The 23800-nt window shown below is 54.5% G+C and overlaps 1 protein-coding gene across 1 annotated transcript in view; it reads left to right on the forward strand.

Moving 5' to 3' along the window:
* The first annotated feature begins 16591 nt into the window (after nt 1–16591).
* LOC100751775 (inositol 1,4,5-trisphosphate receptor type 3) overlaps nt 16592–23800 on the forward strand; it is a 61982-nt gene continuing 54773 nt past the window's right edge. The window contains exon 1 of the mRNA XM_027388997.2: nt 16592–16955. Within this exon, the coding sequence (XP_027244798.1) occupies nt 16867–16955 (89 nt within the window). The 5' untranslated portion in view covers nt 16592–16866. The remainder of the gene's footprint in view (nt 16956–23800) is intronic.

Genomic DNA, 23800 nt, shown 5'->3' on the forward strand with positions numbered 1-23800 from the left:
CTAATCACTGTCATCTTCTAATTGATTGCATATTGTCTGTCTCAATTGGAACCCCAGCTTTATGGGTTCATATGTTGCCTGTTGTGGTTCCTGAACTTAGAACCGACCTAGCTGGTACAGACAAGGTGGTCTCTCTCTCTCTCTCTCTCTCTCTCTCTCTCTCTCCTCTCCTTCTCCGTCTCCCTCTTTACCTCTCTCTCCCTCTCCCTTTCTCCCCCTCTCTTCCTTCCTCCCTTACTTCCCCCTCCCTCCCCTCCCCTCCTCCTTTTTGAGACAGAGTCTGTCTATAGCTCTGGCTGGCCTGGAACCTGCAATATAGCCCATGTGGCCTCAAATGCACTGACATCTGCCTGTCTCTGCCTTCCAAGTGATGGAACTAAAGGCAGCTTAGCTTGACTGAATGGATGGCTGGGTGGAGGATGGGTGGTGGGTGGGTGGATGGATTATGGGTGGGTGAAATGAGAGAAACTTTGCTACCTGAAGTCATGAATGGGAAGAGGAAGTAAAATCGTAAGAAGGAAGGAAGCCCGGGGCACAGAGCCATACCCTTGCCCGCCCTTCTACCTGATTTCTCAGTCCCTCACTGGGTTCTGCCCTGCTTCCCCGGCCGGGACATGGCAGCTCCAGCTGGACAGAGGACAAGGCCTGAACCCAGTAGCTCTTCCTTTTGGATATGGGGTACACAGCTCCTTCTGCAGCTCAAGGGCAGGATGCACCCCACTGCTCAGGAAGTACAGAAGGCCTGGGTGGGAGGGGCGGGGCAGCTACAGTCACCCCCGCTCGCTGCCTCCCGCCCCCTCAGAGCATGCCACTGATGCCACTGAGAGCCAGTTGAGTCCTCGAGAACTTCCTTCTCCCTACACCCTGATTTGGAGGGTGTTCCGGGGGGCTGACCGTGTGCCACCAAGAAGCCATCAGCATCTCTAATGACTCTGTGACTCCTACCTGAGCCTGAGAACAGATGCAGTGTGACAGCATCTCCCTCCCCACAGGCCTCACTGTCCCCAGCTCAAGGGACAGGCCCTGTGCTCCCTGGTCCCCAGTCTTGGGAGTCTGAATCAGGGCTATGCAGGGCTGTAGGCCTCACAGGAAGAGACACTGTTGCGAGATGTGGGTTGTGATGGTCCAGCCCCTCAGTGGGGCCTGGTGACTCACACCTGCAACCACAGCACTGGGATGAGTTCTGGGCCAGCCTGGGCTACAGAGTATGAGTCTGTATTTAAAAACAAAAAACAAAACTGACACCAAAATAAAACTATGGATCCAGTGTTTTCTGGCATCTCTGGCACCCAGAGAGTAGGTGCAGTGCTTGTCTAGAGTGCACGAAGCCCCCAGTTGAATCCACAGCTCTCACTGGTTGAAGCAGTGTGCACAGTAACTCCAGCACCCAATGGGAGAATCGGACGTTCAAGGTTACCCTGCCTGGCTGCCGATCACTGGGTTAGCGGCTTTGAGCTAGCTCCTTTTTTTTTGTTTTTCAAGACAGGGTTTCTCTGTGGCTTTGGAGGCTGTCCTGGAACCAGCTCTTGTAGACCAGGCTGGTCTCGAACTCGCAGAGATCTGCCTGCCTCTGCCTCCCGAGTGCTGGGATTAAAGGCGTGCGCCACCACCGTCCGGCTTTGAGCTAGCTCTTGAGGCCTATCCTAGGAAAGCCTTAGACGGTATGGTATCTCTCCCTTCCTGGTGTCAGTTTTCTTTTGTGTGTATGTGTCCCCTTCATTCTTGAGACAGGATCTCGTGTTGCCCAGGTTGGTCTTAAATTCACTATGTAGCCAAGGATGATCCTGACCTTTGATCCTCCTGCCTCTACCTCCCAGGTGCTAGGATTACAGGCATCTGTCAACAAGTTACTGGTTTGTGTGGTGCTAGGGATGCTGGAAAAGCCAAAAGTTACAGCTGTGAGGTCCCAAGTTGGAGGCTTTGCACAGGCAGCCTGGCATGTTCCCTTTTGAAAGAACTCTACAATTGCTGCCCCCCCCCCCCCGCCACCATTCCCTTCTACCTACCAGGAAGTCCTTCTGTGGCTATGCTCTATCCATGGGGACTCTGGAGTCCCATGGAACCAGGGCAGTGGTTCCTGCATGTGATCCACGGACCAGTGGCCAGAGAGAAGCACCTGGATGCAGAGTCCAGAGCTAAGGGTGGAGGAAGAAGGCTGGGCCCTAAGGGAAGATGGAGCCAAAGCAAGAGATCAGCCTCTCTAACCTCTGTGGGAGGAGGCTGCGAACACAGATCCAGATGGGGCTCATGTCCTGATTTGGGGGCTCCTCTCAGTCACCATGAGGACAACGAGCGGTCCTCTGCCAGCTGCCCTATCTGTCTGGGCATTACTATGCTGAGGATTGTCCCGGGTTGGTGCATACAACTCTTTGGTGTGCAGGGAGGTGAAGGTGAGTCTGGGCTCCGGGCCTTCAGTCTGTGACATTCCTCCCTCTTCATGTCTGTCTGTCCGAAGAGGTGAGACGCCCTCCTCTCAGTCAGCGGGCAGTGTGCCCACTTTGTATCTGCAACAGCCACGTTTGAAATGGGATGCCCACAGTACTCAGCTCTAATAATGCCTACTTTCCCTGTCTGTAAAATGGGCCCAGCTAAGCCAGGTGTGGTGGCCCAGGTCTTTAATCCCAGCATTTGGAAGGCAGAGGCAGGTGGATCAAAAAATCACACAAAACTAAACAAAAAAATGAGGTGTGGGATTAGGCAGGGTGGCTCACATCTAACACAGAAGGGTCATTAGGAGTCTGAATCCAATGCCTGCAGGGTAAGTTCCAGGCCCACTTGGGGATACAGTGTGAGGCCCTGTATCAAACAAACAAACAAACAAACAAACAAACAAACAAACAAAAACAGCAGCAAAAACAAGCAAAAAACCAACTAACTAAGCAGCTGGCAGGATGTGGCTTGGTACCAGCCAGGCATGTGCCAGGAGTTGATTCTGTAAGATGGGTGTGATGTCACAGGCAGGAAGCAGAGACAGTAGGATCCTCAATGGAGTGTCTGAGGCTAGCTTGGGCTATCGATCAGCCGTTCTCACACTGTGGGTTGCTACCCTTTGGTGGTCAAATGACCCTTTCACAGGGGTCGCCACATATCAGATCTCCTGAATATCAGATATTTATGATTTATAACAGTATCAGAATTATAGTTATGAAGTAACAATAAAATCATTTTATGGTTGGGGTCACTACAATATGAGGAACTGTGTTAAGGGGTCACAGCATTAGGAAGGTTGAGAACTACTGCTATAGACAGAATTTGAGGCCAGCCTGGGCTATAGGAGACCCTATTTCAAATAAGGAGCAGGGAGAGAGAATATGAGAACAGCCCCTGCTTGTCAAAAGCCAGTGTCAGGGTGGGGGCTGGGGTTGAGAAGTCACAGCAAGCTGGAAGTTTTAGCTGGGGGGAGAGAACCAGGTCTCAACTCAGAAAGTAGTTCCGGTGTCGTCTAGGATTGTCTAACCCTGGTTGCAGGTTGAGGGGTACAGTGCTCTGTGGGAACCCTCTCTGCTAAGAATATACCTTTAAGGTCTCAAGGAGGCTGGCCACCGGGGGCTGCCCATTCCACAGGCTCCAAGATGCTGAACGCTTCTGTTTCCTGGAGCTGGGCGACACTGTAAGCTGGGCTGGGCAGAGGGCTGGCAAACAGCAGGCCTGTGGGATGAGTGGCTAGCTGGAGACTCCTAGAGGAGAAGCCAGGGGACCTGGACTGGCCAACGGCCCAGCGCGACAGAGTTCCTTCATTGAGACCTTCTGGAATCTTCCCTGCCCCAGGGCTTCCTCACTCTGCCTAGGCAGATAGACAGGCTGGGATTAAGGTCCCAGGCTGGCACTGACCCAAGGCGTGCAGGCTGGTGGATAAGTTCCCTGCAGGCTTCTCCACCCCTGAGTGGAACAGTCAGACTGCAACAGCCTGAGCGCTGCCAGCCCACGGGCCAAGTCCTGGGACAGTAAGCATGATTGAAAACATGAGCTTCAGCACAGGCAACAGCATTGGTTTGTCCATCATTGCTAACGCACCACGAGATGGTAGAGATGGTACCATAGGGGACAGCAGGTCTGGGGGGCGGGAGCTCTACCTAATCCTCCCCTTTGAGGCAGTCTCCAATTCACCGTGTAGCCAAGGATGACTTTGAACTCCATTCTCCTGCCTCCACCTCTTCCAGTCCTGGCACTACAGGCACGCACCACCTACCCAGTTTAGGCTCAGCTGAAGAGGGAGCCCAGGCTTCCGACACACCAGGCAAGCACGGTACCAACTGAACTACATTCCCAGCCATCACTCAGGGCATCTAAAAAATAAAGTCTAGGGCAGGTATTAGAGGCCTATAACCCCAGCACCAGGAGGAGAAGGGTCAGGAGGTGCCGCCGTCCTCAGCTACGTAGTGAGTTAGAGGCTGAGGCAAGCCTGGGCTACATAAGACCCTGTCTCAACAACAAAACCAAAAATCAAAGAAGAAAAACAAATCCTTTTATTTTATTTTATTTACTTTTTTGGTTTTAGAGACAGAGTTTCTCTGTGTAACAGCTCTGGTTGTCCTGAAACTCACTCTGTAGACCAGGCTGACCTCCAACTCACAGAGATATGCCTGCCTCTGTTTCCTGAATGCTGGGATTAAAGGTGTGTGCTGCCAACACCTGGCCCTTTTGTTTTATTTTTTATTTTCTTTCTTTTTTTTTAAGATTTTATTTATTTATTATGTATACAACATTCTGCTTCCATGTATATCTGCACACCAGAAGAGGGCACCAGATCTCATTACAGATGGTTGTAAGCTACCATGTGGTTGCTGGGAATTGAACTCAGGACCTCTGGAAGAGCAGTCAGTGCTCTTAACCTCTGAGCCATCTCTCCAGCCCTATTTTTTATTTTCTTATTGTTTGAAACAATCTCAGGCAGGCATGGTGGCGCACGTCTTTAATCCCAGCACTCGGGAGGCAGAGGCAGGTGGATCTCTGTGAGTTCAAGGCCAGCCTGGTCTACAGAGTGAGTTCCAGGACAGGCTCCAAAGCAATACAGAGAAACCCTGCCTTGAAAAAAAAAAAGATTTATGTTTGTTTTATGTGTATGAGTTTATGTGTTTGCTTATATGTGCAGCTGTGTACCATGTCCTCACAGGCCAGAAGAGGGCAACAGACACCCCCACCCAGCTGAGTCACCATGGCAGTGCTGGAAACCAAACCAGGTCCTCTGCAAGATCAGCCAGTGGTCTTTGAGCCCTCTCCCAGGCCCCCAGGCCCTTCTCATAGCACCGAGCCCTGCCTGACCCATGCAGCCTCTCTCTATTCTACTCTTAATAGTGTAGCCACAGTGCTCTCTCCTTTCTGACCCCCCCCCCATTTCTTCCTGTCACAGGGTCTTTGCACATTCCATTTTCTGTGTCTGGCTTTTCAGTTAAACCATCCCCTTCTCCAGCAAGTCCTGCGCCTCTGGCTACCCATCCCCTGTCGCCCCAGTCTCTCTCGTGTCATCATGCCCACACTTCCACAGCACACAGTAAAACTGCATGGAATTTAGGGAGTGACCCGGATCTGATCTGCACCAGAGCCACAATTCCAGGAGGGCAGGGCGTGTGCTCGCAGGGTCTCCACGCACTCTGGCACTTCCTGGAGCGGCCAGTATACATTACAGCCCCTCTCACCAGACTCTTAGCCCTGCAGACCAAAGCTGCATTTGTTTTCTGGAGCCAGAGAACCCCTTCCAGAGACGGGTTCCCCAGCTCTTCAAGCCTGTGGCTCAGCATCCATGGAGACCTCAGGCTCCTGGTGAGGGGCTGCCTGGGGTCAGGGCTGCACTTCACCAGGCCTGTAGGCATGGCTTTCCTGTTCTTCTCATGCAGGCCCAGGAGCTGGATGGGATGTGGGAAGAAGAGGTCTGCCGCTCGCTCAGTCTGGCCGGCTGCTCTCCATCTGGCCACAGGGCCTCCCCCGCTCCCCCCAGGACAAGAGCTCCAGTGTCTGTTCAGCTCCTGGACAAACAGCAGGCTTTTCTCTCCCTTTCCACTCGGAGTGCCTGGGCTGTGACCCCTTCCTGCCCCCTTAGGAGGGCACGGCACACCCTCTTCACAACCCCTCACTTATGAAGGATCTAGAAACCGGCCAGCCCACTTGGTGTGGGAGAGGACCTGCTGAGTGGATGACCACGTGTGTTTTAGCAGTTTTCAGTCCAGGCCGGGCAGTCTGGGCAAGGTTGGCTCCAAAGTTTCCTTCCTGCTAAGGTAGGTGTGGGCGCAGCTGGAGGCCAGAGCCAATCCCAGGTAGACTTGGCGTCAGTGTTTTGCCTCCTGTCAATCAAAGCCTGCTCCTGCCCGGCCAGGCCCTGGGAAGTTTTCCAGGCAGCCTTCCTTCAGGACAAATTTCCAAGGCCCAGGATCCCTGTCTTCTGAGGCCTCCTTGGCTGTTATGCACAGACAGGGACACACCCTCAGACACCCTGTGTGTTTACCCTCCCCCTGGGAACTCCTTTAAGCTCCTCTGGGTATCAGGCTGAGGGTGACCTGAACTGCAGCCCCTCCAGTCCCCACCTCACACCCCACTCAGTCACCTCACACCCCACTCAGTCACCTCACACCCCACTCAGACACCTCACACCCCACTCAGACACCTCACACCCCACTCAGTCACCTCACACTCCACTCAGTCACCTCACACCCCACTCAGACACCTCACACCCCACTCAGTCACCTCATACCCCACTCAGGCACCTCACACTCCACTCAGTCACCTCACACCCCACTCAGACACCTCACACCCCACTCAGACACCTCACATCCCCACTCAGACACCTCACACCCCACTCAGTCACCTCATACCCCACTCAGGCACCTCACACCCCACTCAGTCACCTCACACCCCACTCAGGCACCTCACACCCCACTCAGACACCTCACATCCCCACTCAGTCACCTCACACCCCACTCAGGCACCTCACACCCCACTCAGACACCTCACATCCCCACTCAGTCACCTCACACTCCACTCAGTCACCTCACACCCCACTCAGACACCTCACACCCCACTCAGTCACCTCACACTCCACTCAGTCACCTCACACCCCACTCAGGCACCTCACACCCCACTCAGTCACCTCACACCCCACTCAGACACCTCACACCCCACTCAGTCACCTCACACCCCACTCAGACACCTCACACCCCACTCAGGCACCTCACATCCCACTCAGTCACCTCACACTCCACTCAGTCACCTCACACTCCACTCAGTCACCTCACACCCCACTCAGTCACCTCACACCCCACTCAGTCACCTCACACCCCACTCAGTCACCTCACACCCCACTCAGACACCTCACACCCCACTCAGGCACCTCACATCCCACTCAGTCACCTCACACTCCACTCAGTCACCTCACACCCCACTCAGTCACCTCATACCCCACTCAGTCACCTCACACCCCACTCAGTCACCTCACACCCCACTCAGTCACCTCACACCCCACTCAGACACCTCACACCCCACTCAGTCACCTCACACCCCACTCAGTCACCTCACACTCCACTCAGTCACCTCACACCCCACTCAGACACCTCACACCCCACTCAGGCACCTCACACCCCACTCAGACACCTCACACCCCACTCAGACACCTCACATCCCACTCAGTCACCTCACACTGACAGCTCAGCCTAGGTCCCTGAACATCCTGGCCCTGTGGAGCGAGTCCCGGGACTCACTCAACGATTGAGGGAATCTGGGGTCTGGTTTGTGGAGGTCTTGATAAAATTTTCTGTCTTTAAAGCCCCATCTGTCGGGCGCTGGTGGTACACGCCTTTAATCCCAGCATTCGGGAGGCAGAGGCAGGCAGATCTCCGTGAGTTCAAGGCCAGCCTGGTCTCCAGAGCAAGTGCCAGGATAGGCTCCAAAGCTACACAGAGAAACCCTGTCTCGAAAAACCAAAATAAATAAATAAAATAAATAAATAAATAAATAAACAAAATAAAAGCCTCATCTTTGATCATCCATACAACTCAAATTCCATGGCTAGAATGGATAATTAGAAAAAATTATGTGTGTGTATTTGTGCATGAGCACGTGTGTAGTTGTGTGTTTGTGTGTTTACATGTGTGTGGTTGTGTGTTTGTGCATGAGTGTGTGTGTGTTTGTGTGTTTGTGCATGAGCGTGTGTGTAGTTGTGTTTGTGTGTTTACATGTGTGTGGTTGTGTGTTTGTGCATGAGTGTGTGTGTGTGTGTGTATTTGTGTGTTTGTGCAAGCAAGAGGCTCAGAGTTTGATGTCAAGTGTCTTCCTCTATTGCTTCCCACCTTGTATTTGGAGACAGACTCACTGAACATGGAGCTGGTTGATTCGGCAAGACTGCCTGGCAGACTCTCCTGTCGCCCACCACCGAGGCCGGGTTCCAGGCTCACACACCATGCCTGGCTTATGTGGGTGAGGGACCTCAGTGTGTACTCTCCTCTCTAGCAGCTTCCCCGGCCCTGCAGCGCCGTCTCTTCCTTTTTCTTTTCTTTCTTTCTTTCTTTCTTTCTTTCTTTTTTTTTTTTTTTGAGACAAGATCTTTTCCGGGCCTATAATTAACTAATTTTATTTATTTTCTTATGTGTAGGCATAAGAAAATGTGTGTCACCGTGTTGCGTGTGGAGGACAACTTACAGGAGTTGGTTTTCTCCCTCCACCATGTGGGTTCTGGGGACTGGACTTAGGGTGGCAGCTTGGTGAGCCCGGTCTTGGTGTGCTGCCCAGGCTGCCTCCTCCTTGTGGTTCCTGGGCCTCCCACTGCTTTAATCACAGGTGTGTGGCCACACCCAGCTGAGAGTGCTTGAAGAGCACTCACTTCCACTAGCTGCTCCTGTGGCTCTCCAGACACTCGGCCCACACTCGGCCCACACTCGGCCCACACGCGTGCACTTGCTCTGACCCCTGGGGGCTGTGCTGTGGGGCCCGAGTTACCCAGCTCCCTTTGGCTATTGGCAGCTTGTGCTAGGAGGAGGTCCTGGAGGGGGGCTGGAGTTCTGGAGGAGAGAGATGTGGGGGTGTTTGTTCTCTGTCTGCCACACCCAGGTTGGCAGTGGCTGCGCCTGACTCTTGGGAGCCTCCTCCTAGGGAGGAGGGCAGCCCTTGGCAGTGGCCAGCTCCAGGGCACCTCACCATCTTGGTCACTCCTTCCCCCTGGCCCGTGCCTCTGCAGGCCTGTCCTGTCCTACCCTCTCCTGAATCACTCCTGGGCATCTGTGCATGCGTTCTTTACGTTGGTATCTGACCGGTGCCACTCTGGGTTGTTTTTCCAGGGACACTGAGACATGGGAAAGGTGCTTCTCTGCATCACTGTGTGGCTGGAGCGAGGAGCTTCCATGGCTCTGACTCCAGGCTTTGTTCTCACTGTGTTTGAGACCGACCCTGGATGTCAGGGGTTGTGACAAGAAGGCCTGGAATAGAGGCCATCTGATTTGGGGACTCCAGAACCAGAGTCTATGTTCTAAGAAGGCCTCATTTGGAGGCGGTGGGGAAGGGGCTGTCTTCTGTGACTAGCAGCCTGTGAGTCTCAGCCTGTGTTACTGGAACCACAGCTTGTGGTCCCGTCTTCTGGATGCATTCCCACTCAGCTCCCCTTGTATGGTGTAGGAGGTCACCCAATGTCTGGAAAAACAGAAGCTTCAATGAGGTGTGGGGTGAAGGGAAATGTGAGGTCCGTCTCAGCTCTTGGCTTCCCAAGACACTGAGCGTGGCTTTCCTTGTGTGGCATGGTGTGAGCCTGAGCAAGGGAGCCTGAAGGCTCCTGGGGACCCGCACACCGTCCGCTGTGGCTGAGGGGCTCCCTGCTGTGGGTGGGGTGCCAGTCCAGGCCCGCTGGGTTCCCAGAGAATTCCTTCCCCATGTCATCAGCTGCCTTGGTCGGGCACCCCACCCACGGGGGTGACCCAGCGGGTGGCTGCCACATTGAGTCAGCCCTGGCTGGGCCCCGCCCCATTCCTGGTTCCACCCATCCTGGGCCCGCCCCCTCCAGGTTTCTCCCCACCCCAACCCTACTGTGCCTTGGAAGTAAGGGGTAAAGGAGACCCTTGAGGATAACTTGTCATCTGTCCCAAACCACCAGACAAGCAGAGGAGCCGTGAGGGACAGGACAGACCATGGTGACACTGGGGTGGTGACGTGAAACCGGGGAGGATGCTGGATCCCAGAGGGCCCTGTACCTTTTATGACACCACACAGCAGAGTGGGGTCAGGTCTCCAGGACTGTGTGTGGGCTGCGGGGGGGACCCTGGGGCAGGAATCTAGGGTTCCAGACTGCACCCCACACCACTGTCCCTTCCAGAGTCCAGGGAGAAGTCTGAACCCCGCCCGGCCCTCCCAGCACTGCGGGTGGGCTGCCTGCAGGATCTGCCTGTGCGCTCTACACTCTCGTCTGAAATTAGAGAGATGAAAAAAGGAAGACAATGTAGCATTGCTGGGCCTGGAGATGTAGGCCTGCAGTCCCAGCGGCTTCAGCTGACACAAGGGGATCACAAGTTCAAACCCTGCCTGGGGACAGACCAGGTTTCGGGTTAGCCTGGGCAACACAGCTGAGACCCTGTCCCTCAATATAAAGTTTAAAAAGATGGCTAGGGCGTGGCACAGCGGTAGAACATTTGCCTGGCGTGGCTTCTGGGAATCCCATTTGGCACTCCCGGTGGGATCCCCATCCCTTTGCTTGCTCCAGTGGGAGCACTTGGGTACAGTGGCAATCTGCTTCCTGGGTCTGAAGCTGATCCTGTCTTGATGGCCACTCAAGCCTTAGAGGAGCTGGGTCGCCATCCTTCTCCGCTCCCCTCCTCCCCCAACCATGGCTCTCACACACAGGCTGGTGCTCCCACATCACTTGGGGTTTGGTTTCTGGGTTCTGGGTTAATCTGTGTCCTTTCCAGTTCAGTTCCACCCGAATTCACTAAACCTTCCCATGTGTCTGGCCTGAGCACACAGAGTGAGGTAGACACAGCCGACTCCATCCAGGGCCTCACAGTCCCCTGTGGGAAGCAGAAAGGACACATGACTAAGCCTACGTGGTCTCTGGCAGTGGAAGAATGAAGACTGTATAGCAAAAATAAGGACAGCACCAGAGCTGCTGACGAGTCTCCTCGGCGGGCGGGACCCAGCGTGGCCAGCCAGGAGCGTGTCCCGGGGGCCATGATGCCGGTTCCCTGAAACTCACCAAAGTGAATCTACTTTTGTCCCCCACCTCTCGTAAATTAGATTTGTTCACTTTAAGTGTATGAGTACTATGTACGTATGTATAAATGTATGCATGTACACATAAATGCACGTATGTATAAATGTATGTACACGCACCATATGTATGCCTGTATCCATAAATGTATACATGCACCATATGTATGCATGCATGTATAAATGTGTGTATAAATGTATGTATGTATGTGTGTATGTATGTACGTGCACCATATGTATGCATGCATGTATAAATGTGTGTATAAATGTATGTATGTATGTGTGTATGTATGTACGTGCACCATATGTATGCTTGTATGTATAAATGTATGTATGCACACTCACCATATGTATGCCTGGTACCTGAGAAGGTCGCAAGAGGGCAACAGATCCCCAAACCAGAGTTACCCCGGCGGGTTGATGTTGTGTAGGACTGCCCTCCTGTTCTGCTGGGCCTGTTGACGCTTCACCTTCTGACCTTCTGTCTCAGGAGGAGGGGATGGGAAGGCTGGGGACCCTCTCTCGTGAGTACCCAGCTGCCCTTCTCAATTACATGGGTGCAGTTTCTACCCTAGTTGCCTGTGGTCTTGGGGTTAGGCTGAGGGGAGGGGACTCCCCCTGGGCCATTGGTTCTCAACCTCCCTGACGCTGCGACCCTTGAATACATTTCCTCACGTTGTGGTGACCCCAGCCTTAAAGTTATTTTCATTGCTACTTCATAACTGCAATCTTGCTTCTGTTATGAGTTGTACTGTAAATATCAGATATGCAGGATGTCTAACACGAGACCCCCAAAGGGGTCGTGACCCTCAGGTTGAGAACACTGATTTCGTCACGGAAGCTGTTAACCCTGCTGTGTACAGTCCTTCTGCGGTTGCTCTAAGATCACCCAGCCTCATTGGTTCCCCTGGGTGAACTTTGGTGGACGGGCACCTCGTTTGTCTTTGGGGCCTTAGGAGGAGGGGTAGAGCCATCGCGTGGGGCCTCTGCAAGAGCAACAAGTACTCTTAACTGTTGAGCCATCTCTCCAGGCCTGCACTGACTTCCTTTTTTTCTGTCTCTCTCTCTCTCTTTTTTTTTTTTTTGAGATGGGTTCTCACTGTGTAGTCCTGGCTGGTCTAGAACTCACTTTGTAGACCAGGCTGGTTTTGAACTCAAGGAGATCCCTCTGACTTTCAAATGCTGGGATTAAGGATATATAATATCATGTTGAGCTTGTATTGATATTTTTGAGGCAGAGTCTTTACCTCATAGCCCTGGCTGGCCTGGAACTCACATTAGTCCTTGTCTTAGCCTTAAGAATGCTGGGGTTGGTGTACGTCACATGGTTTTCCTCAACTCTTGCCTCCTCCGGAAGCCTCGTCTGGTCTAGAACTTTGTAACTGAGGAACTTCTGATCCTCCTGCCTCTCCCCACTGTGCTGAGATTACACCGTGCCTGACTGATACACTGCCGGGGCTGGAACCCAGGGTTTCACATGGATAGGCAAGCACTCTCTTCACTGAATCACAGTCCCAGACCTACTCCTCTGGATTGGGCCACAGCCTGGTATCTGCAGAGAGTGCAGGGCTGGGGGAGGGAGAAACAGTGAGGGGGTGGGGGTTGAGGGTCCGGCCCATGGGCTGGGCTCTCCAGACCCGTTCTGTGGGCAGCAGGGAGCTACTGGAGAGCTCCAAGCCTCAGGGCCATGGACTGAGCTAGCAGGAGTCCATCTGGTTTCTCTTTGAAGAGGGATTTTTTGGGGCTGGGATCCCAGATGGTTAGCGCACCCTACCACTCAACTGCACTCCAACCCCGCTGTCTGTAGCTTTTTTAAAAAAAAAACTGACTGAACTTTTCTTTAAACACTACCACCTCAGAACTCATGAAAAAGCTCACAGTGGAGCCCGTGACAGGAGCAGGCAACTGGCCTGAGCCCTGGGGTGCTCTTGTGAAAATAGACTTGGGTCCCAGAATTCCTAGCAGCAGTAGGCGTGGTAGGAGTCGGGCAGTGCATCTGTCTCCTTAGACACGGGATGCGGAGAACTCCTTACCTCCATGTTTTCCTGGTTGATGGAGCCGGGGAGGCACGTCCTCTGCCTGGCTCTGAGACAGTGACTGAGTTGTGGTGATATCTTCCTCAGTCTCCAGAGAAGGACTAGGTGCAGGGGAGTCTGGAGTGGTCACCAGAGCCAGTGTTCAACCCATGGTTTTTCATCCCCCTTGCTCAGGGAAGAAGAGAAAAGTGGGCTGGACCGGGAACTGAAGAGGAGCAGAAGCCCTGCACATTGTAGGTGTCTTAACCTGAGGGGGTGGAGGCCCCGCACATACTAGGCGTCTTAACCATTCATCCACAACTAAGGCAACTCTCATAAAAGAAAGCATGTAACTGGGGCTGGCTCACAGTTTCAGAGGTTTAGTCCGTTATCATCATGGAGGTGAGCATGGCAGCAGAGTTCTGGAGGAGTTGAGGGTTATGTCCTGATCCACAGACGGGGTGGGGGTGGGGTGGAGACCGACACTTCCTCCAAGAAGGCCACACCTCCCAATCCTTCTAATCCTATCTAAGAGTTCCACTCCCTGGTGACAGTCCAAATAGCTTATGAGCTATTGGGCTTTTATTTTATTTTATTTTTTTGTATTGTTTTTGCTAGTCAGGGTTTTTTCTCTTTGTAGCCCAGGCTGCCCTAGAACTAGCTCTGTAGACCAGTCTGGCATCAAACTCAGATCTACCTGCCTCCTGAGCATTGGGACTAAAGGCCCTATGGCCTCCCCTCTCCCCAGAGTTTCTCTGTGAAGTGAAGCTCTATCTGTCCTGGCACTCGCTCTGGAGACCAAGATGGTCTCGAACTCACAGAGATCCTCCTGCTTCTGCCTCCCAGTGCTGCCACCACCCGGCTATGGTGCCACTCTTATTCAAACCACCACAGTAGGACTTCAACAGATGCTTCTGGAACGAATGTCTATTTTCCCTGTGGAACCCCAGGGAAGAATGAGAACAAGAGGAACTTTCCTGTCCCAGGGGCTGGATCTGGGAGGTGTTGCGGTCTGAGAACCCAGAAGCCCTGGCTATTCCAGACACTGTTGTACTGGGTCTTAGCTTTGACTCCAGTTCCCAGAAACCTGCTGTGTGTCTGGGCTGTTCGGTGCTTTTCTGGCCTGTGAGCATCTCTTTCGGAAGAGTCCACTAGATAAGATTCAAACTATAGCTTACAACTTATTTGACACATGTGCCATATAGTTTTTGACAACTCGACACAGCCAGGGTCATCTGGGAATAGGACCCTCAGTTGAGAAAATGTCTCCATTAGACTGGCCTTTGGGACATTTTCTTGGTTAGTGATTGATGTGGGAAGGCCCAGACGTCTGTGGGTGGCGCCACCCTTGGGCAGGCTGGGCAAGCCAGTAAGCACCTCCCCTCCGTGTGGCCTCTGCTTCAGTTCCTGCTGCCAGGTTCCTGCCCTGAAGCCAAAGAAACACTTTCCTCCCCAAGTTGCTTCTTGATAATGGTGTTTTATCACAGCAAGGGAAAGCAAAAAAATGCGTTTGGGAATGTAACTGGGTTGCCTAGCATGCATGACGCCCTGGCTTCCATTCCCATCAAGGCTTATGGGGCCTGGTGATTCATACAGGAAGACCAGAGCTGGAGGCCAGCCTTTGCCACATGAGACCTTGGTTTTTGTTTAAAAAAACAAAAAACAAAAAACAAAAAAAAACCCCCAACCTAGTAGGTTAGGGCAAACATTCAAAGTATTGTTTGTGAAAACATTGTTTCAGATATTTTTACATCCAAGAGTAAAGGCATGAGGTCTAGGTAAAATTGACGTGACTGTGGGCACTAGTGAAACGGAACTCAGAAATCCTGGAGGAGGTGTCCTTTTCAATTTCTTGGGGTCTTTATATATACTTTTATTTATTTATTTATGTATATGGATATTTTGCTTGCATGTATGTCCTGGTGCCTGCCTGCTCAGACCAGAAGAAGGTGTCAGATCCCCTGGAACTGGAGTTGCAGACAGTTGTGAGCCACCATGAGAACCAAACCCTCATTCTCTGGAACAGGAGTTACAGAGGTTGTGAGCCACCATGGGAACCAAACCGTCATCCTCTGGAAGAGCAGCCAGTGCTCTGAACGGTGGAGCCGTCTCTCCAGGCCGTTTTTATTATTATTATTATTATTATTATTTTATTTTGAGTCAGAGTCTCATGTGGCCCAGGTGGGCCTAGACCTTACTGTGTGGCCGTGAACTCTGGGTCCTCCTGTCTCTACTTCCCCCTTAAGGCCTGGATGACCGCTATCATCAGCTCTAAGTGTCTAGGAGCTCTGGGATTCTCTGTCCAGGTCGGCAGCTGTCTCACGGCTGGCGGCTGTCTCCACCCCTCCCGGGTCTCTTCCTGCTTCTGTCTCGAGTCCCCTCCTTCTTTTCTCCCTGGGACAAACGCCCCCACTCCCGACCCTCAGGAAATACAGGGGTGAGGGCGGAGGGGGGGAGGGAGCAAACGTGACAGAAGGGGGGGTGGCAGGGAGCACTCTTATCTCTGGAGCTCGAACGACAGACTCGGAAGCAAACGCCCAGCCTCAGCGGCGCACAACAGAAAGTAGGCGACGGGGGATGAGTCTCGGGGCTCAGTTTTGTGAGCAAGAGTCTGGGGCGCTGCCCCAGCCGGCGGCTTCGGGAACTTGATTCTGTGGGCGCGGGGCGCACTATTAGCTAGAGCCGTTAGTGTTCTCCCTCCCACTATTATTTATTTTAAAGGGAAGACAGAAAGCGCCGAGAGAAATTGGAGCCAATTCCTCCTGGGGAGGGAGCGGCCGAACTGATTCGGAAGTTGGATCTTTGTGCACAGGAATGCAGAGAGACAGAAAGAGAGAGAGAGAGAGAGAGAGAGAGAGAGAGAGAGAGAGAGAGAGAGAGAGAGAGAGAGAGAGAGAGAGAGAGAGAGAGAGAGAGAACCTCAACAACAAAAAAAATAAAACCCACCCCATTGCTTCATTTCCCCTCCAAGTCCAATCACTTTCTGTTGTGCAATGAAAAGCCTTTCCATGGTGAGAGACATGAATCCCGATGTGCAACGCTAAGCGTGCGTCCGGGATCTAGACGGTTCTCAGCTGGGCGCGGCTGCCGCAGGGTGACCATGGCCAAGTCCCCGGTGTGCTCCGCCACGCGTGGGCCACAGGGCAGGCCATCTGGGGGTCGCCGAGGGTGAAGAGCCGCTAAGCGGAGCGCGCTGCGGGTGGACAGCCGTCTGGGGCACGCCAGACCTCGGGGTCCCCCGGCGGCGAGCCGGGCGCGCGCGCGCGCGCTGTTGGGGAGGCAGCGGCCGGGGCGCGGGTGCACGTGGGAGCCGCAGCGGGGGCGGGCCGGGCCGGGCCGGGCCGGGGGGGCCTCCCCGCCTCCCGGCGCGATTTGCATGTGTGTGGCGGCCTCAGACTTCCTGCTCCTTCGCAGTCGCAGGTACGCGCGGGCCGGGCCGGGCTGGAGGGCTGCGGACGCGCCGAGACACGGTCACCTCCTCACCCGGACCCGGGCCGCACCGCGCCTCCTCGCGCTCCGGTGGCCGCCAGCCTGCCCCGGCCGCCCCGATCGTCCGGGTCGCCGGGCTGCGAAGTGGCACCGCGCCCCTCTCCGCCCAGTGCGCTACAGCCCCCTGCGCCGAGCCTGGCAGCTCGCTCGCGGGCAACCTTGCCGCCTGGAGCCCCGGAGGGCCAAAGCCATGAACGAAATGTCCAGCTTTCTTCACATCGGGGACATAGTGTCCCTGTACGCCGAGGGCTCGGTCAATGGCTTCATCAGCACTTTGGGGTGAGTGAGCCTAGGGCAAAGAGGGGGCGTCGGGGATGCCCGACCAGCTGGGAGTCTCCTGATGCCCTGTCCCCTGCCCCTCGATAGCGGGCTTGGGCGCCCCAGTCTCCAGAAGCGAGGGGACACTGGAAAGGAAGTGCTCAGGTAGTATAAGCGCCCTGGGGAGTTCGCTCGCAGGAGGCGCCGGGGCCCACTCAGCCCGCCACTTGTGGCACACTGCTTTCCTTCGCTCGCGACCGGCCGAGGGGTTTGAACTTCCTCTGCAGTGGTCCTTGGGAGGTGCAGGTGGCAGGTGTCTGGGCCCCGAGTTGGAGAGGGACTGGGTGTGCTTGGCTGGGGTTGGGGTGCTAGGGTTGGCTCAGGCTGGAGCCTGGCACTCACCTCTGTCGCCCCGTCCTGAATCGGTTTTTGATGGGTAGCCCCTTCTCACTCGCCTTGTGCCCCAACCCCCTTTAGTAGGAGTGTTTTCTTTACCCTCCCGGCCCAGGCAACCCAGGTCTTGGCCAGCTGGTCGTCCCCCCTCCTCCCCGTCAATTTCCTGTGCAGCAACTCTGGCGCCCCTGGTCCCAGGTTCTCTAGAGCGCTTTGCAAACATTAATTAATTCTGGCTGCCACCCCCCGGGGTCTGGGCTGGATAAGCAGGGAATCGATTCCATCCCAAGCTGGTGCCAGGCCTGAGAACTGGGAGAGGGTAGAGACCTGTATCTTTGAGAAGCCCCAGGGCACCTTGCTGCTGGAGGCGTAAAAGGAGAGCAGGCCAGGATCTACTAGTGCTCCTGCCCCATTTTCAGGCTCACAGCTGTGCGTGCGTGCGTGTGTACGTGTGTGTACGTGTGTGTGTGTGTGTGTGTGTGTGTGTGTGTGTGTGTAGGGGGCGGCAATGTTCTGTGGTCTCATCTTACCCAGCAACACCCAACTGCCCAGAGGGTGACTCCTTTGTGGGGCCTCTCAAAGTGTGTGTGGGGCATCCTTAGTCTGAGGTTAGCCCTACACTAGTCTGAGGTTAGCCCTACACTAGTCTGAGGTTAGCCCTACACTGTTCCGGCAGGTGGGAAGTTCCAGGCTCCCTGGGTTTCTCCACTTGGTGGTTGGAATTCAGTGTGCTGTAGGGAGGAGAAACCGCAGGAGTCTCCCTGCCCGCCGAGAAGTGAGCTCCAGCATTCCTCCCCCTCCCAGCATCCTCCAGGCTGTCTCCTACACACACCTCCCCGTCAGATTTCTCCTCTGAAGTTACCGGGAGAAAAGGGGTGGGGCCACATGTGGGCCAGCATCTTTGCAAGCCCGGCACAGAGCAGTGCCAGGGAGATCCAGTCAGCTCTTCACACTCTGCTGTGGGACCGGTGTGTGTGTGGGGGAGGGGTGAAGGCAGAGGTGCGAGCCCCCTCCTCCCCAAGCTCTGCAGCACTTTGGAAAAATAGCCACTTCTTTTGTTGATGTGTCTGGCTCAGGACTGAGCTGGGTAGATGTCCTTTAAGCCCCTGGAGGGTGGACGGAGCCAAGAGAAGGGTCTCAGTTTCCTTTCCCCACCCTCAGGCAGTCTCTCTCCCTCGTTTGGGAATCCCTCTGCATTCTCTCTCTCTCTCTCTCTCTCTCTCTCTCTCTCTCTCTCTCTCTCTCTCTCTATGTGAATGGGTGTTTTGCTTGCATGCATGCATGTCTGTGTACCATGTGGGTGCTTGGTGGCTGTGGAGGCCAGAAGAGGGCACCGGATCCCCTTTACAAGATGGGTGTGGCCATCTTGTGGGTGGTGGGGTTGAACTCAGGTCCTCTTCCAGAGAGGCCAGCTCTCTTAAGCATGGAGCCACACCTTCAGTGCGATCTCCAGCAGCCTTCTGTTCCTGCTCTCCACGCACTTTCTTCCTTTTGGCCCGTCCTGCCCCAGGAACTGCTACTTTAGTCCACCTGGACCTCAGGGCAGGTCTCAGGGACATCTGAGAGCTCTTGACCCCAGGGTGTCCCTTCCTATGCAACTCCCCCCCCCCGCCCCCAGAAGACAACTGCCTTCCCAGCCCGGCCTGGTGTGCAGGCCCAAGCCTAATGGGCAAGCACCTCAACAGAAGTTCAGGTGCATTTCCTGGAACCACCCCCTGGTCTCTTTACCTTTGCTCCTGTGTGGCTCCTGCCTGCCTGAGTAAATCTGTCCCACCCTCTGAGACCTAGCCCAAAGTGGCCTCTTTTGAAAGAGCTGGGACCTCACCTTCCAGGGCAGAATTAACTCTGTTTTTCCTGTGGCATTTTCAAACTGCTCTCTGGTGGGAATCAAGCTCCTTGTAGTCCCAGCTAATGCTCGCAGGGCCAGCGCTGGCAGGGCCAGTGAGTCAGCTGTGCCATTATGGAGGCTGCACTGCGCTAGGGACTTGTGAAGAAGGAGGAGGGAGCCTGGCTTACCGCTGACGAGGGATGAGTGATGGTGCTGTAACTCACTGTACCCAGAGGGACTCCAGTCCCCAGCGGCAGCACCCCTTAGGAACTCCACAGTCCTGTGGAATGGGGTCTGTAACCCCAGCACTTGGCATGTAGTAGCAGGGGGAGCATGAATTGAAACAGCCTCTGCTATATATAAGGAGCGCAAGGCTAGCCTGGACTACAAAGAGCCTGTCTTCAAGAGAACCAAAACAAAGCAGACAAACAAAAAAGGCTGAACTTGGTAGATAGACTCTTAAGACACTGCACGTTCAGTCTGACTGAACCAGAGCCTCTCGGCTTTTGCTTCCTTTTCTACAGTGCAGGAAGTTGGACCTTGGTCTGAGGCATGCCAACTGTGCATGCTGCTGCTCTGAGGCATGCCAACTGCATGCTGCTGGTCTCGGGCATGCTAACTGTGCATGCTGGCCTCAGGCATGCTAACTGTGCATGCTGGCCTCGGGCATGCTAACTGTGCATGCTGGCCTCGGGCATGCTAACTGTGCATGCTGGCCTCGGGCATGCTAACTGTGCATGCTGGTCTCGGGCATGCTAACTGTGCATGCTGGTCTCGGGCATGCTAACTGTGCATGCTGGTCTCGGGCATGCTAACTACATGCTAGGTACATTTGTCAAGCAGGTTCCTGTGCTCTGCCACTGAGTTGAACCTCAGTCTTTCACTGCATTTTAATGGCATCCCCAGGGCTGGAAGCGGCTCAAGAGGCTCTCTGTCTTACTGCAAGTTGGTCTGCCTCCATCCTTAACTCTGGTCCTTCAGCCTTTCCTGAGGTTGTTGGTACCAGGGTCTTGAACCCTGGGGCTGGTGTGATGGGGCTCCTGAGCCTCTCTCAATGCTCAGTGTCTGGCAGTCAGGTGGAGTCTGTGAAATGAGTTTGTTGAAGACAGGCAGCCTTAGTGGCTGGGCCAGCTGGGGAGGTGGAAGGGAGCACTGGCTGAGGTGCAGCAGCTTGGCTTTGGGGCCTGAGCACTGACACAGTCTGTTAAAACCTCTGGGATAATTAGAGGTCCCATGAAGATTGTATATTAACTGGGCTGGGAGTGGATCCTGGAGGTGGTTGAGACCTGGGGAAGCAGGCCCACACCTGTTCCTGGCAGGGAAGCGTGGCCATAGCGGGCCTCGCCCCTCACCCAGGTGGAGGCAACAAAGACCAGAGCTGCAGATCAGGGAGGGAGAAGAGGGAAGGTTAGCATGGCTCCAGGCCAGCGGCTAGAGAAAGTTGGCCATGAGAATGGCAGGTCCGTCTGGTCCTCTGGAGACCTTTTAGTGCCCTCAGGGTGGCTGCAGGGTCCCAGGGATTGAGTTGGGGGTACAGGCCTTTGTCAGGGAACCTCTGCTGTCTGTGAATGGCCTGTGATCACTTTTTTTTTTTGGTGGGGGGGCGTCTCAGCACTTCTGGACCTGGGTCACCCCATGGCAGGGTAGTCAGGGGTTGAGGGCCCCTGGGCCAGGAACCTCGGTATGGAGCTCCCTGGTCCCTGTTCCATCAGTAACTGGGCATTCCCACAAACCTGCCTTCTCAGAGTACCCCATCCCCCATGCTGGGATCAAACCTAGGGTTCTTACAGAGCACCCTGTGTGTTCTCTCTCTCTCTTAAAAAAGATTTAATGCCGGTGTAATGGAGCACAGCCGCTAATCCCAGCACTCGGAGGCAGAGGCAGGCGGATCTCTGTGAGGCCGGCCTGGTCTCCATGAAGGGTCCAGGATGGCCAGGGCTGTTACATAGTGAGACCCTGGGTAGGGAGGAAAAATTTTAATTATTAGTGTGTGTGGATGCGGGTGTGTGTGTGTGTGTGTGTGTGAGAGAGAGAGAGAGAGAGAGAGAGACAGAGAGAGACACAGAGAGACACAGAGAGACACAGAGAGACACAGAGAGAGAGACAGAGAGAGAGAGAGAGAGAGAGAGAGAGAGAGAGAGAGAGAGAGAGACAGAGAGAGACAGAGAGTTCAGGTACCCACCTGTGGAGGCCAGAGGGGGATATTGGATCCCCCTCTGCTGATTATGAGCTCCTGGGCATGGGTGAGGGAACTGAGCTTGGGTTCTTTGCTAGAGCAGTAGTGTCACTCTTAACTGCTGAGCCATTCTGCAGCCCCACCCGGCACATTCCCTAAGGCACTCAAGCTGTACCTGGGAATGTCTTGGGTGCAAGGTGTTTAAAAGAAAAATCTAGCTCCCAGCTGGATGTGGTGGGGTCACCCCAGCTGCTCAGGAGATGGAGACAGGAGGATTGCAAGGTCAAGAGTGAAAAGGGGGCCGGGGGCATAGCTTGTGTGTGTGTGTGTGTGTGTGTGTGTGTGTGTGTGTGTGTGTGTGTGTGTGCGCGCGCGCGTGCGTGTGTGCGTGTACCCTAGTTCCGTGGCGGGTACTCAGCTGAGGGTAGTGCTAATGCTTTTAAAGACTCCTGGTATTATTTTTTACTTATATTTATTATTTTGAAGCCCTTACTGGGCCGCATCACCAAGGAGGGCAGCACAGACGAGAGCCCCCCTAGACTAGACCCTCTGGTCATTTGAGACAGCCTTGCTATGTGGCCCTGGCTGACTTTAGTATTGTTGTCATCATTCATCGTCTTCTTGCCTGGACCCCTCCATGTGTTGGGATCTCAGGTGTGCACCATCCTGCCTCGTTCCCTGCATGTGTACCTGGGGCCCTAAATGGACTGGGGGGAAGTTTGTCTGCTTGGTCTGCCTGCTCCTTGGCTCAGACCTGTCTCTTTGCTCTCACTGGACTTCATGAAGTCATTCAGCAAACTTTCATTAAGGTACCTACTGTGTGCCAGGTACTGTTTCTGGACTTAGTTCTCCTGGTTGTATCCTGTCCAGCGCTGAGCTGATACAATACCTTTGAGCTTTAATCCAGAGACCTGGGGAGCTTTTGAGCCTTAATCCAGAGACCTTGTAATTCCTGGGGGAAGGATGGTCCTTCCAAAGCTTCTTGCATCCCCCAGGTGTATTTCAGACCTGCCCTGGCTTAACTGTGACTTCAGTGGAAGCAGGTACAACACTTTTGTTCTTTAGCCCGAGGCATGGCTTAGCCTCAGCTAGTCCCATGCTTGCAAACTCAGGTTTTGAAAAAAGACATATACCCTGCCTTCGGTGGCTGCGTCTGCCCTCTCCCAAGCTAACACACTGTTGTGGCGGCAGAGCATCCCAGGTAGGAGGCATCCCTGTAACTCTGAGAGCATCCCTGGTACCAACCATCTTCTCTGACTGTGAATCTTCACATTTTTGCCCCGAGCATCCTGGAACTCACATGTCTGGACACCTGTTCAGCTATCTGGATGGACATCAAAGGGAAGGCCTACTTTTGCCTCTCGGCTCCTAGCTTCCTGCAGTGCTTTTGTCTGGTGGCAGGGGCAGGACTGTGCCACAGAGGGTCTGACCCACTTCGTGTCACATGCTTGTGACTGTTGCGTGGCTGGTGGGGAGTGAAACAGCCTCCGCCTCTGGGTTGGGCGTGGTGGCGGTCCTATGCAGCGGCACATGGGTGTGATGTCCCCGTGGGGTGAAGTGAAGAGGGGGGTGGCGTAGGGGTGTGTGGAAGACAGGGTCAGCCCCGCCCCCAGCTTCTGCCTCACAACTTTAGGGTCTCAGGCGGAAGCCAGCAATTTGGCCTTGAAGAATCCTGCTGTAGTCAGTTGCCCACACTGCCCTGCCCTACATTCTTGACCCTGTGTCCCCACCCTGGCTCGGCCCAGTGGGTGGTGGCTTGGGTCTGGGGTGGGGAGAGACACACCAGCTTTCTGCTTTCAGCTTGGGGGCAGGTTTCTGGGTTTCGATAATCTTGTACACACAGCTGGAATCTGTGTGGATGTCCACATCCAGCCCCGCCCTCCAGACTGCAATGAATGTACGGCTGGGTCCCCCCTCCCCCTCCAGGGTTGCGGGGGGGGGGGGTAGCAGGGAGGGGTGTAGGCCTGAGGAAGGGAGAAGACTCTACAGCTTCATCTCAGGGGAGTGTGAGCTGTGAGGTCCCTGAGCCAGCAGCTGCCCAGCCCAGGGCCTGGCTGCCCAGCCTTGGTACTTGAGCTTCCCAGCTGTCAAGAGCCTGGGGTCAGGGAGCAGGGTTGCTAATGAGGACGCTGCAGGGCCCTCGGGAGAGAGAGGAGTTGGTGGAGTTGTTGCCCCCTGACCCTGTGGTGGAGGGTGTTGGTTGGTTGGACCCCATTACTGAGGCTTGTCCCTGAGGTGACAGGAGGGGCCTGCTGCAAGCCCGATCCCATTTGCAAGGAGGATTTTAGCTGGCAGGTGGGCAGACCCAGAGGGGCAGAGAACACAAATCTCAGCCTCCAGCTGCTGCAGGTGCTTATTTGTTTAACAAATCCCGTTCCTCATCTCTCCTTCAGCCAGCTGGCCATCAGCCCTTCCTCCAGCCTTTGGGACAACCAGTCTCCGGGTGTCCAGTGGGAGACACTTGGTGAC

The sequence above is a fragment of the Cricetulus griseus genome (genome assembly GCF_003668045.3).
Source record: "Cricetulus griseus strain 17A/GY chromosome 1 unlocalized genomic scaffold, alternate assembly CriGri-PICRH-1.0 chr1_0, whole genome shotgun sequence".
Taxonomy (NCBI): Eukaryota; Metazoa; Chordata; class Mammalia; order Rodentia; family Cricetidae; genus Cricetulus; species Cricetulus griseus.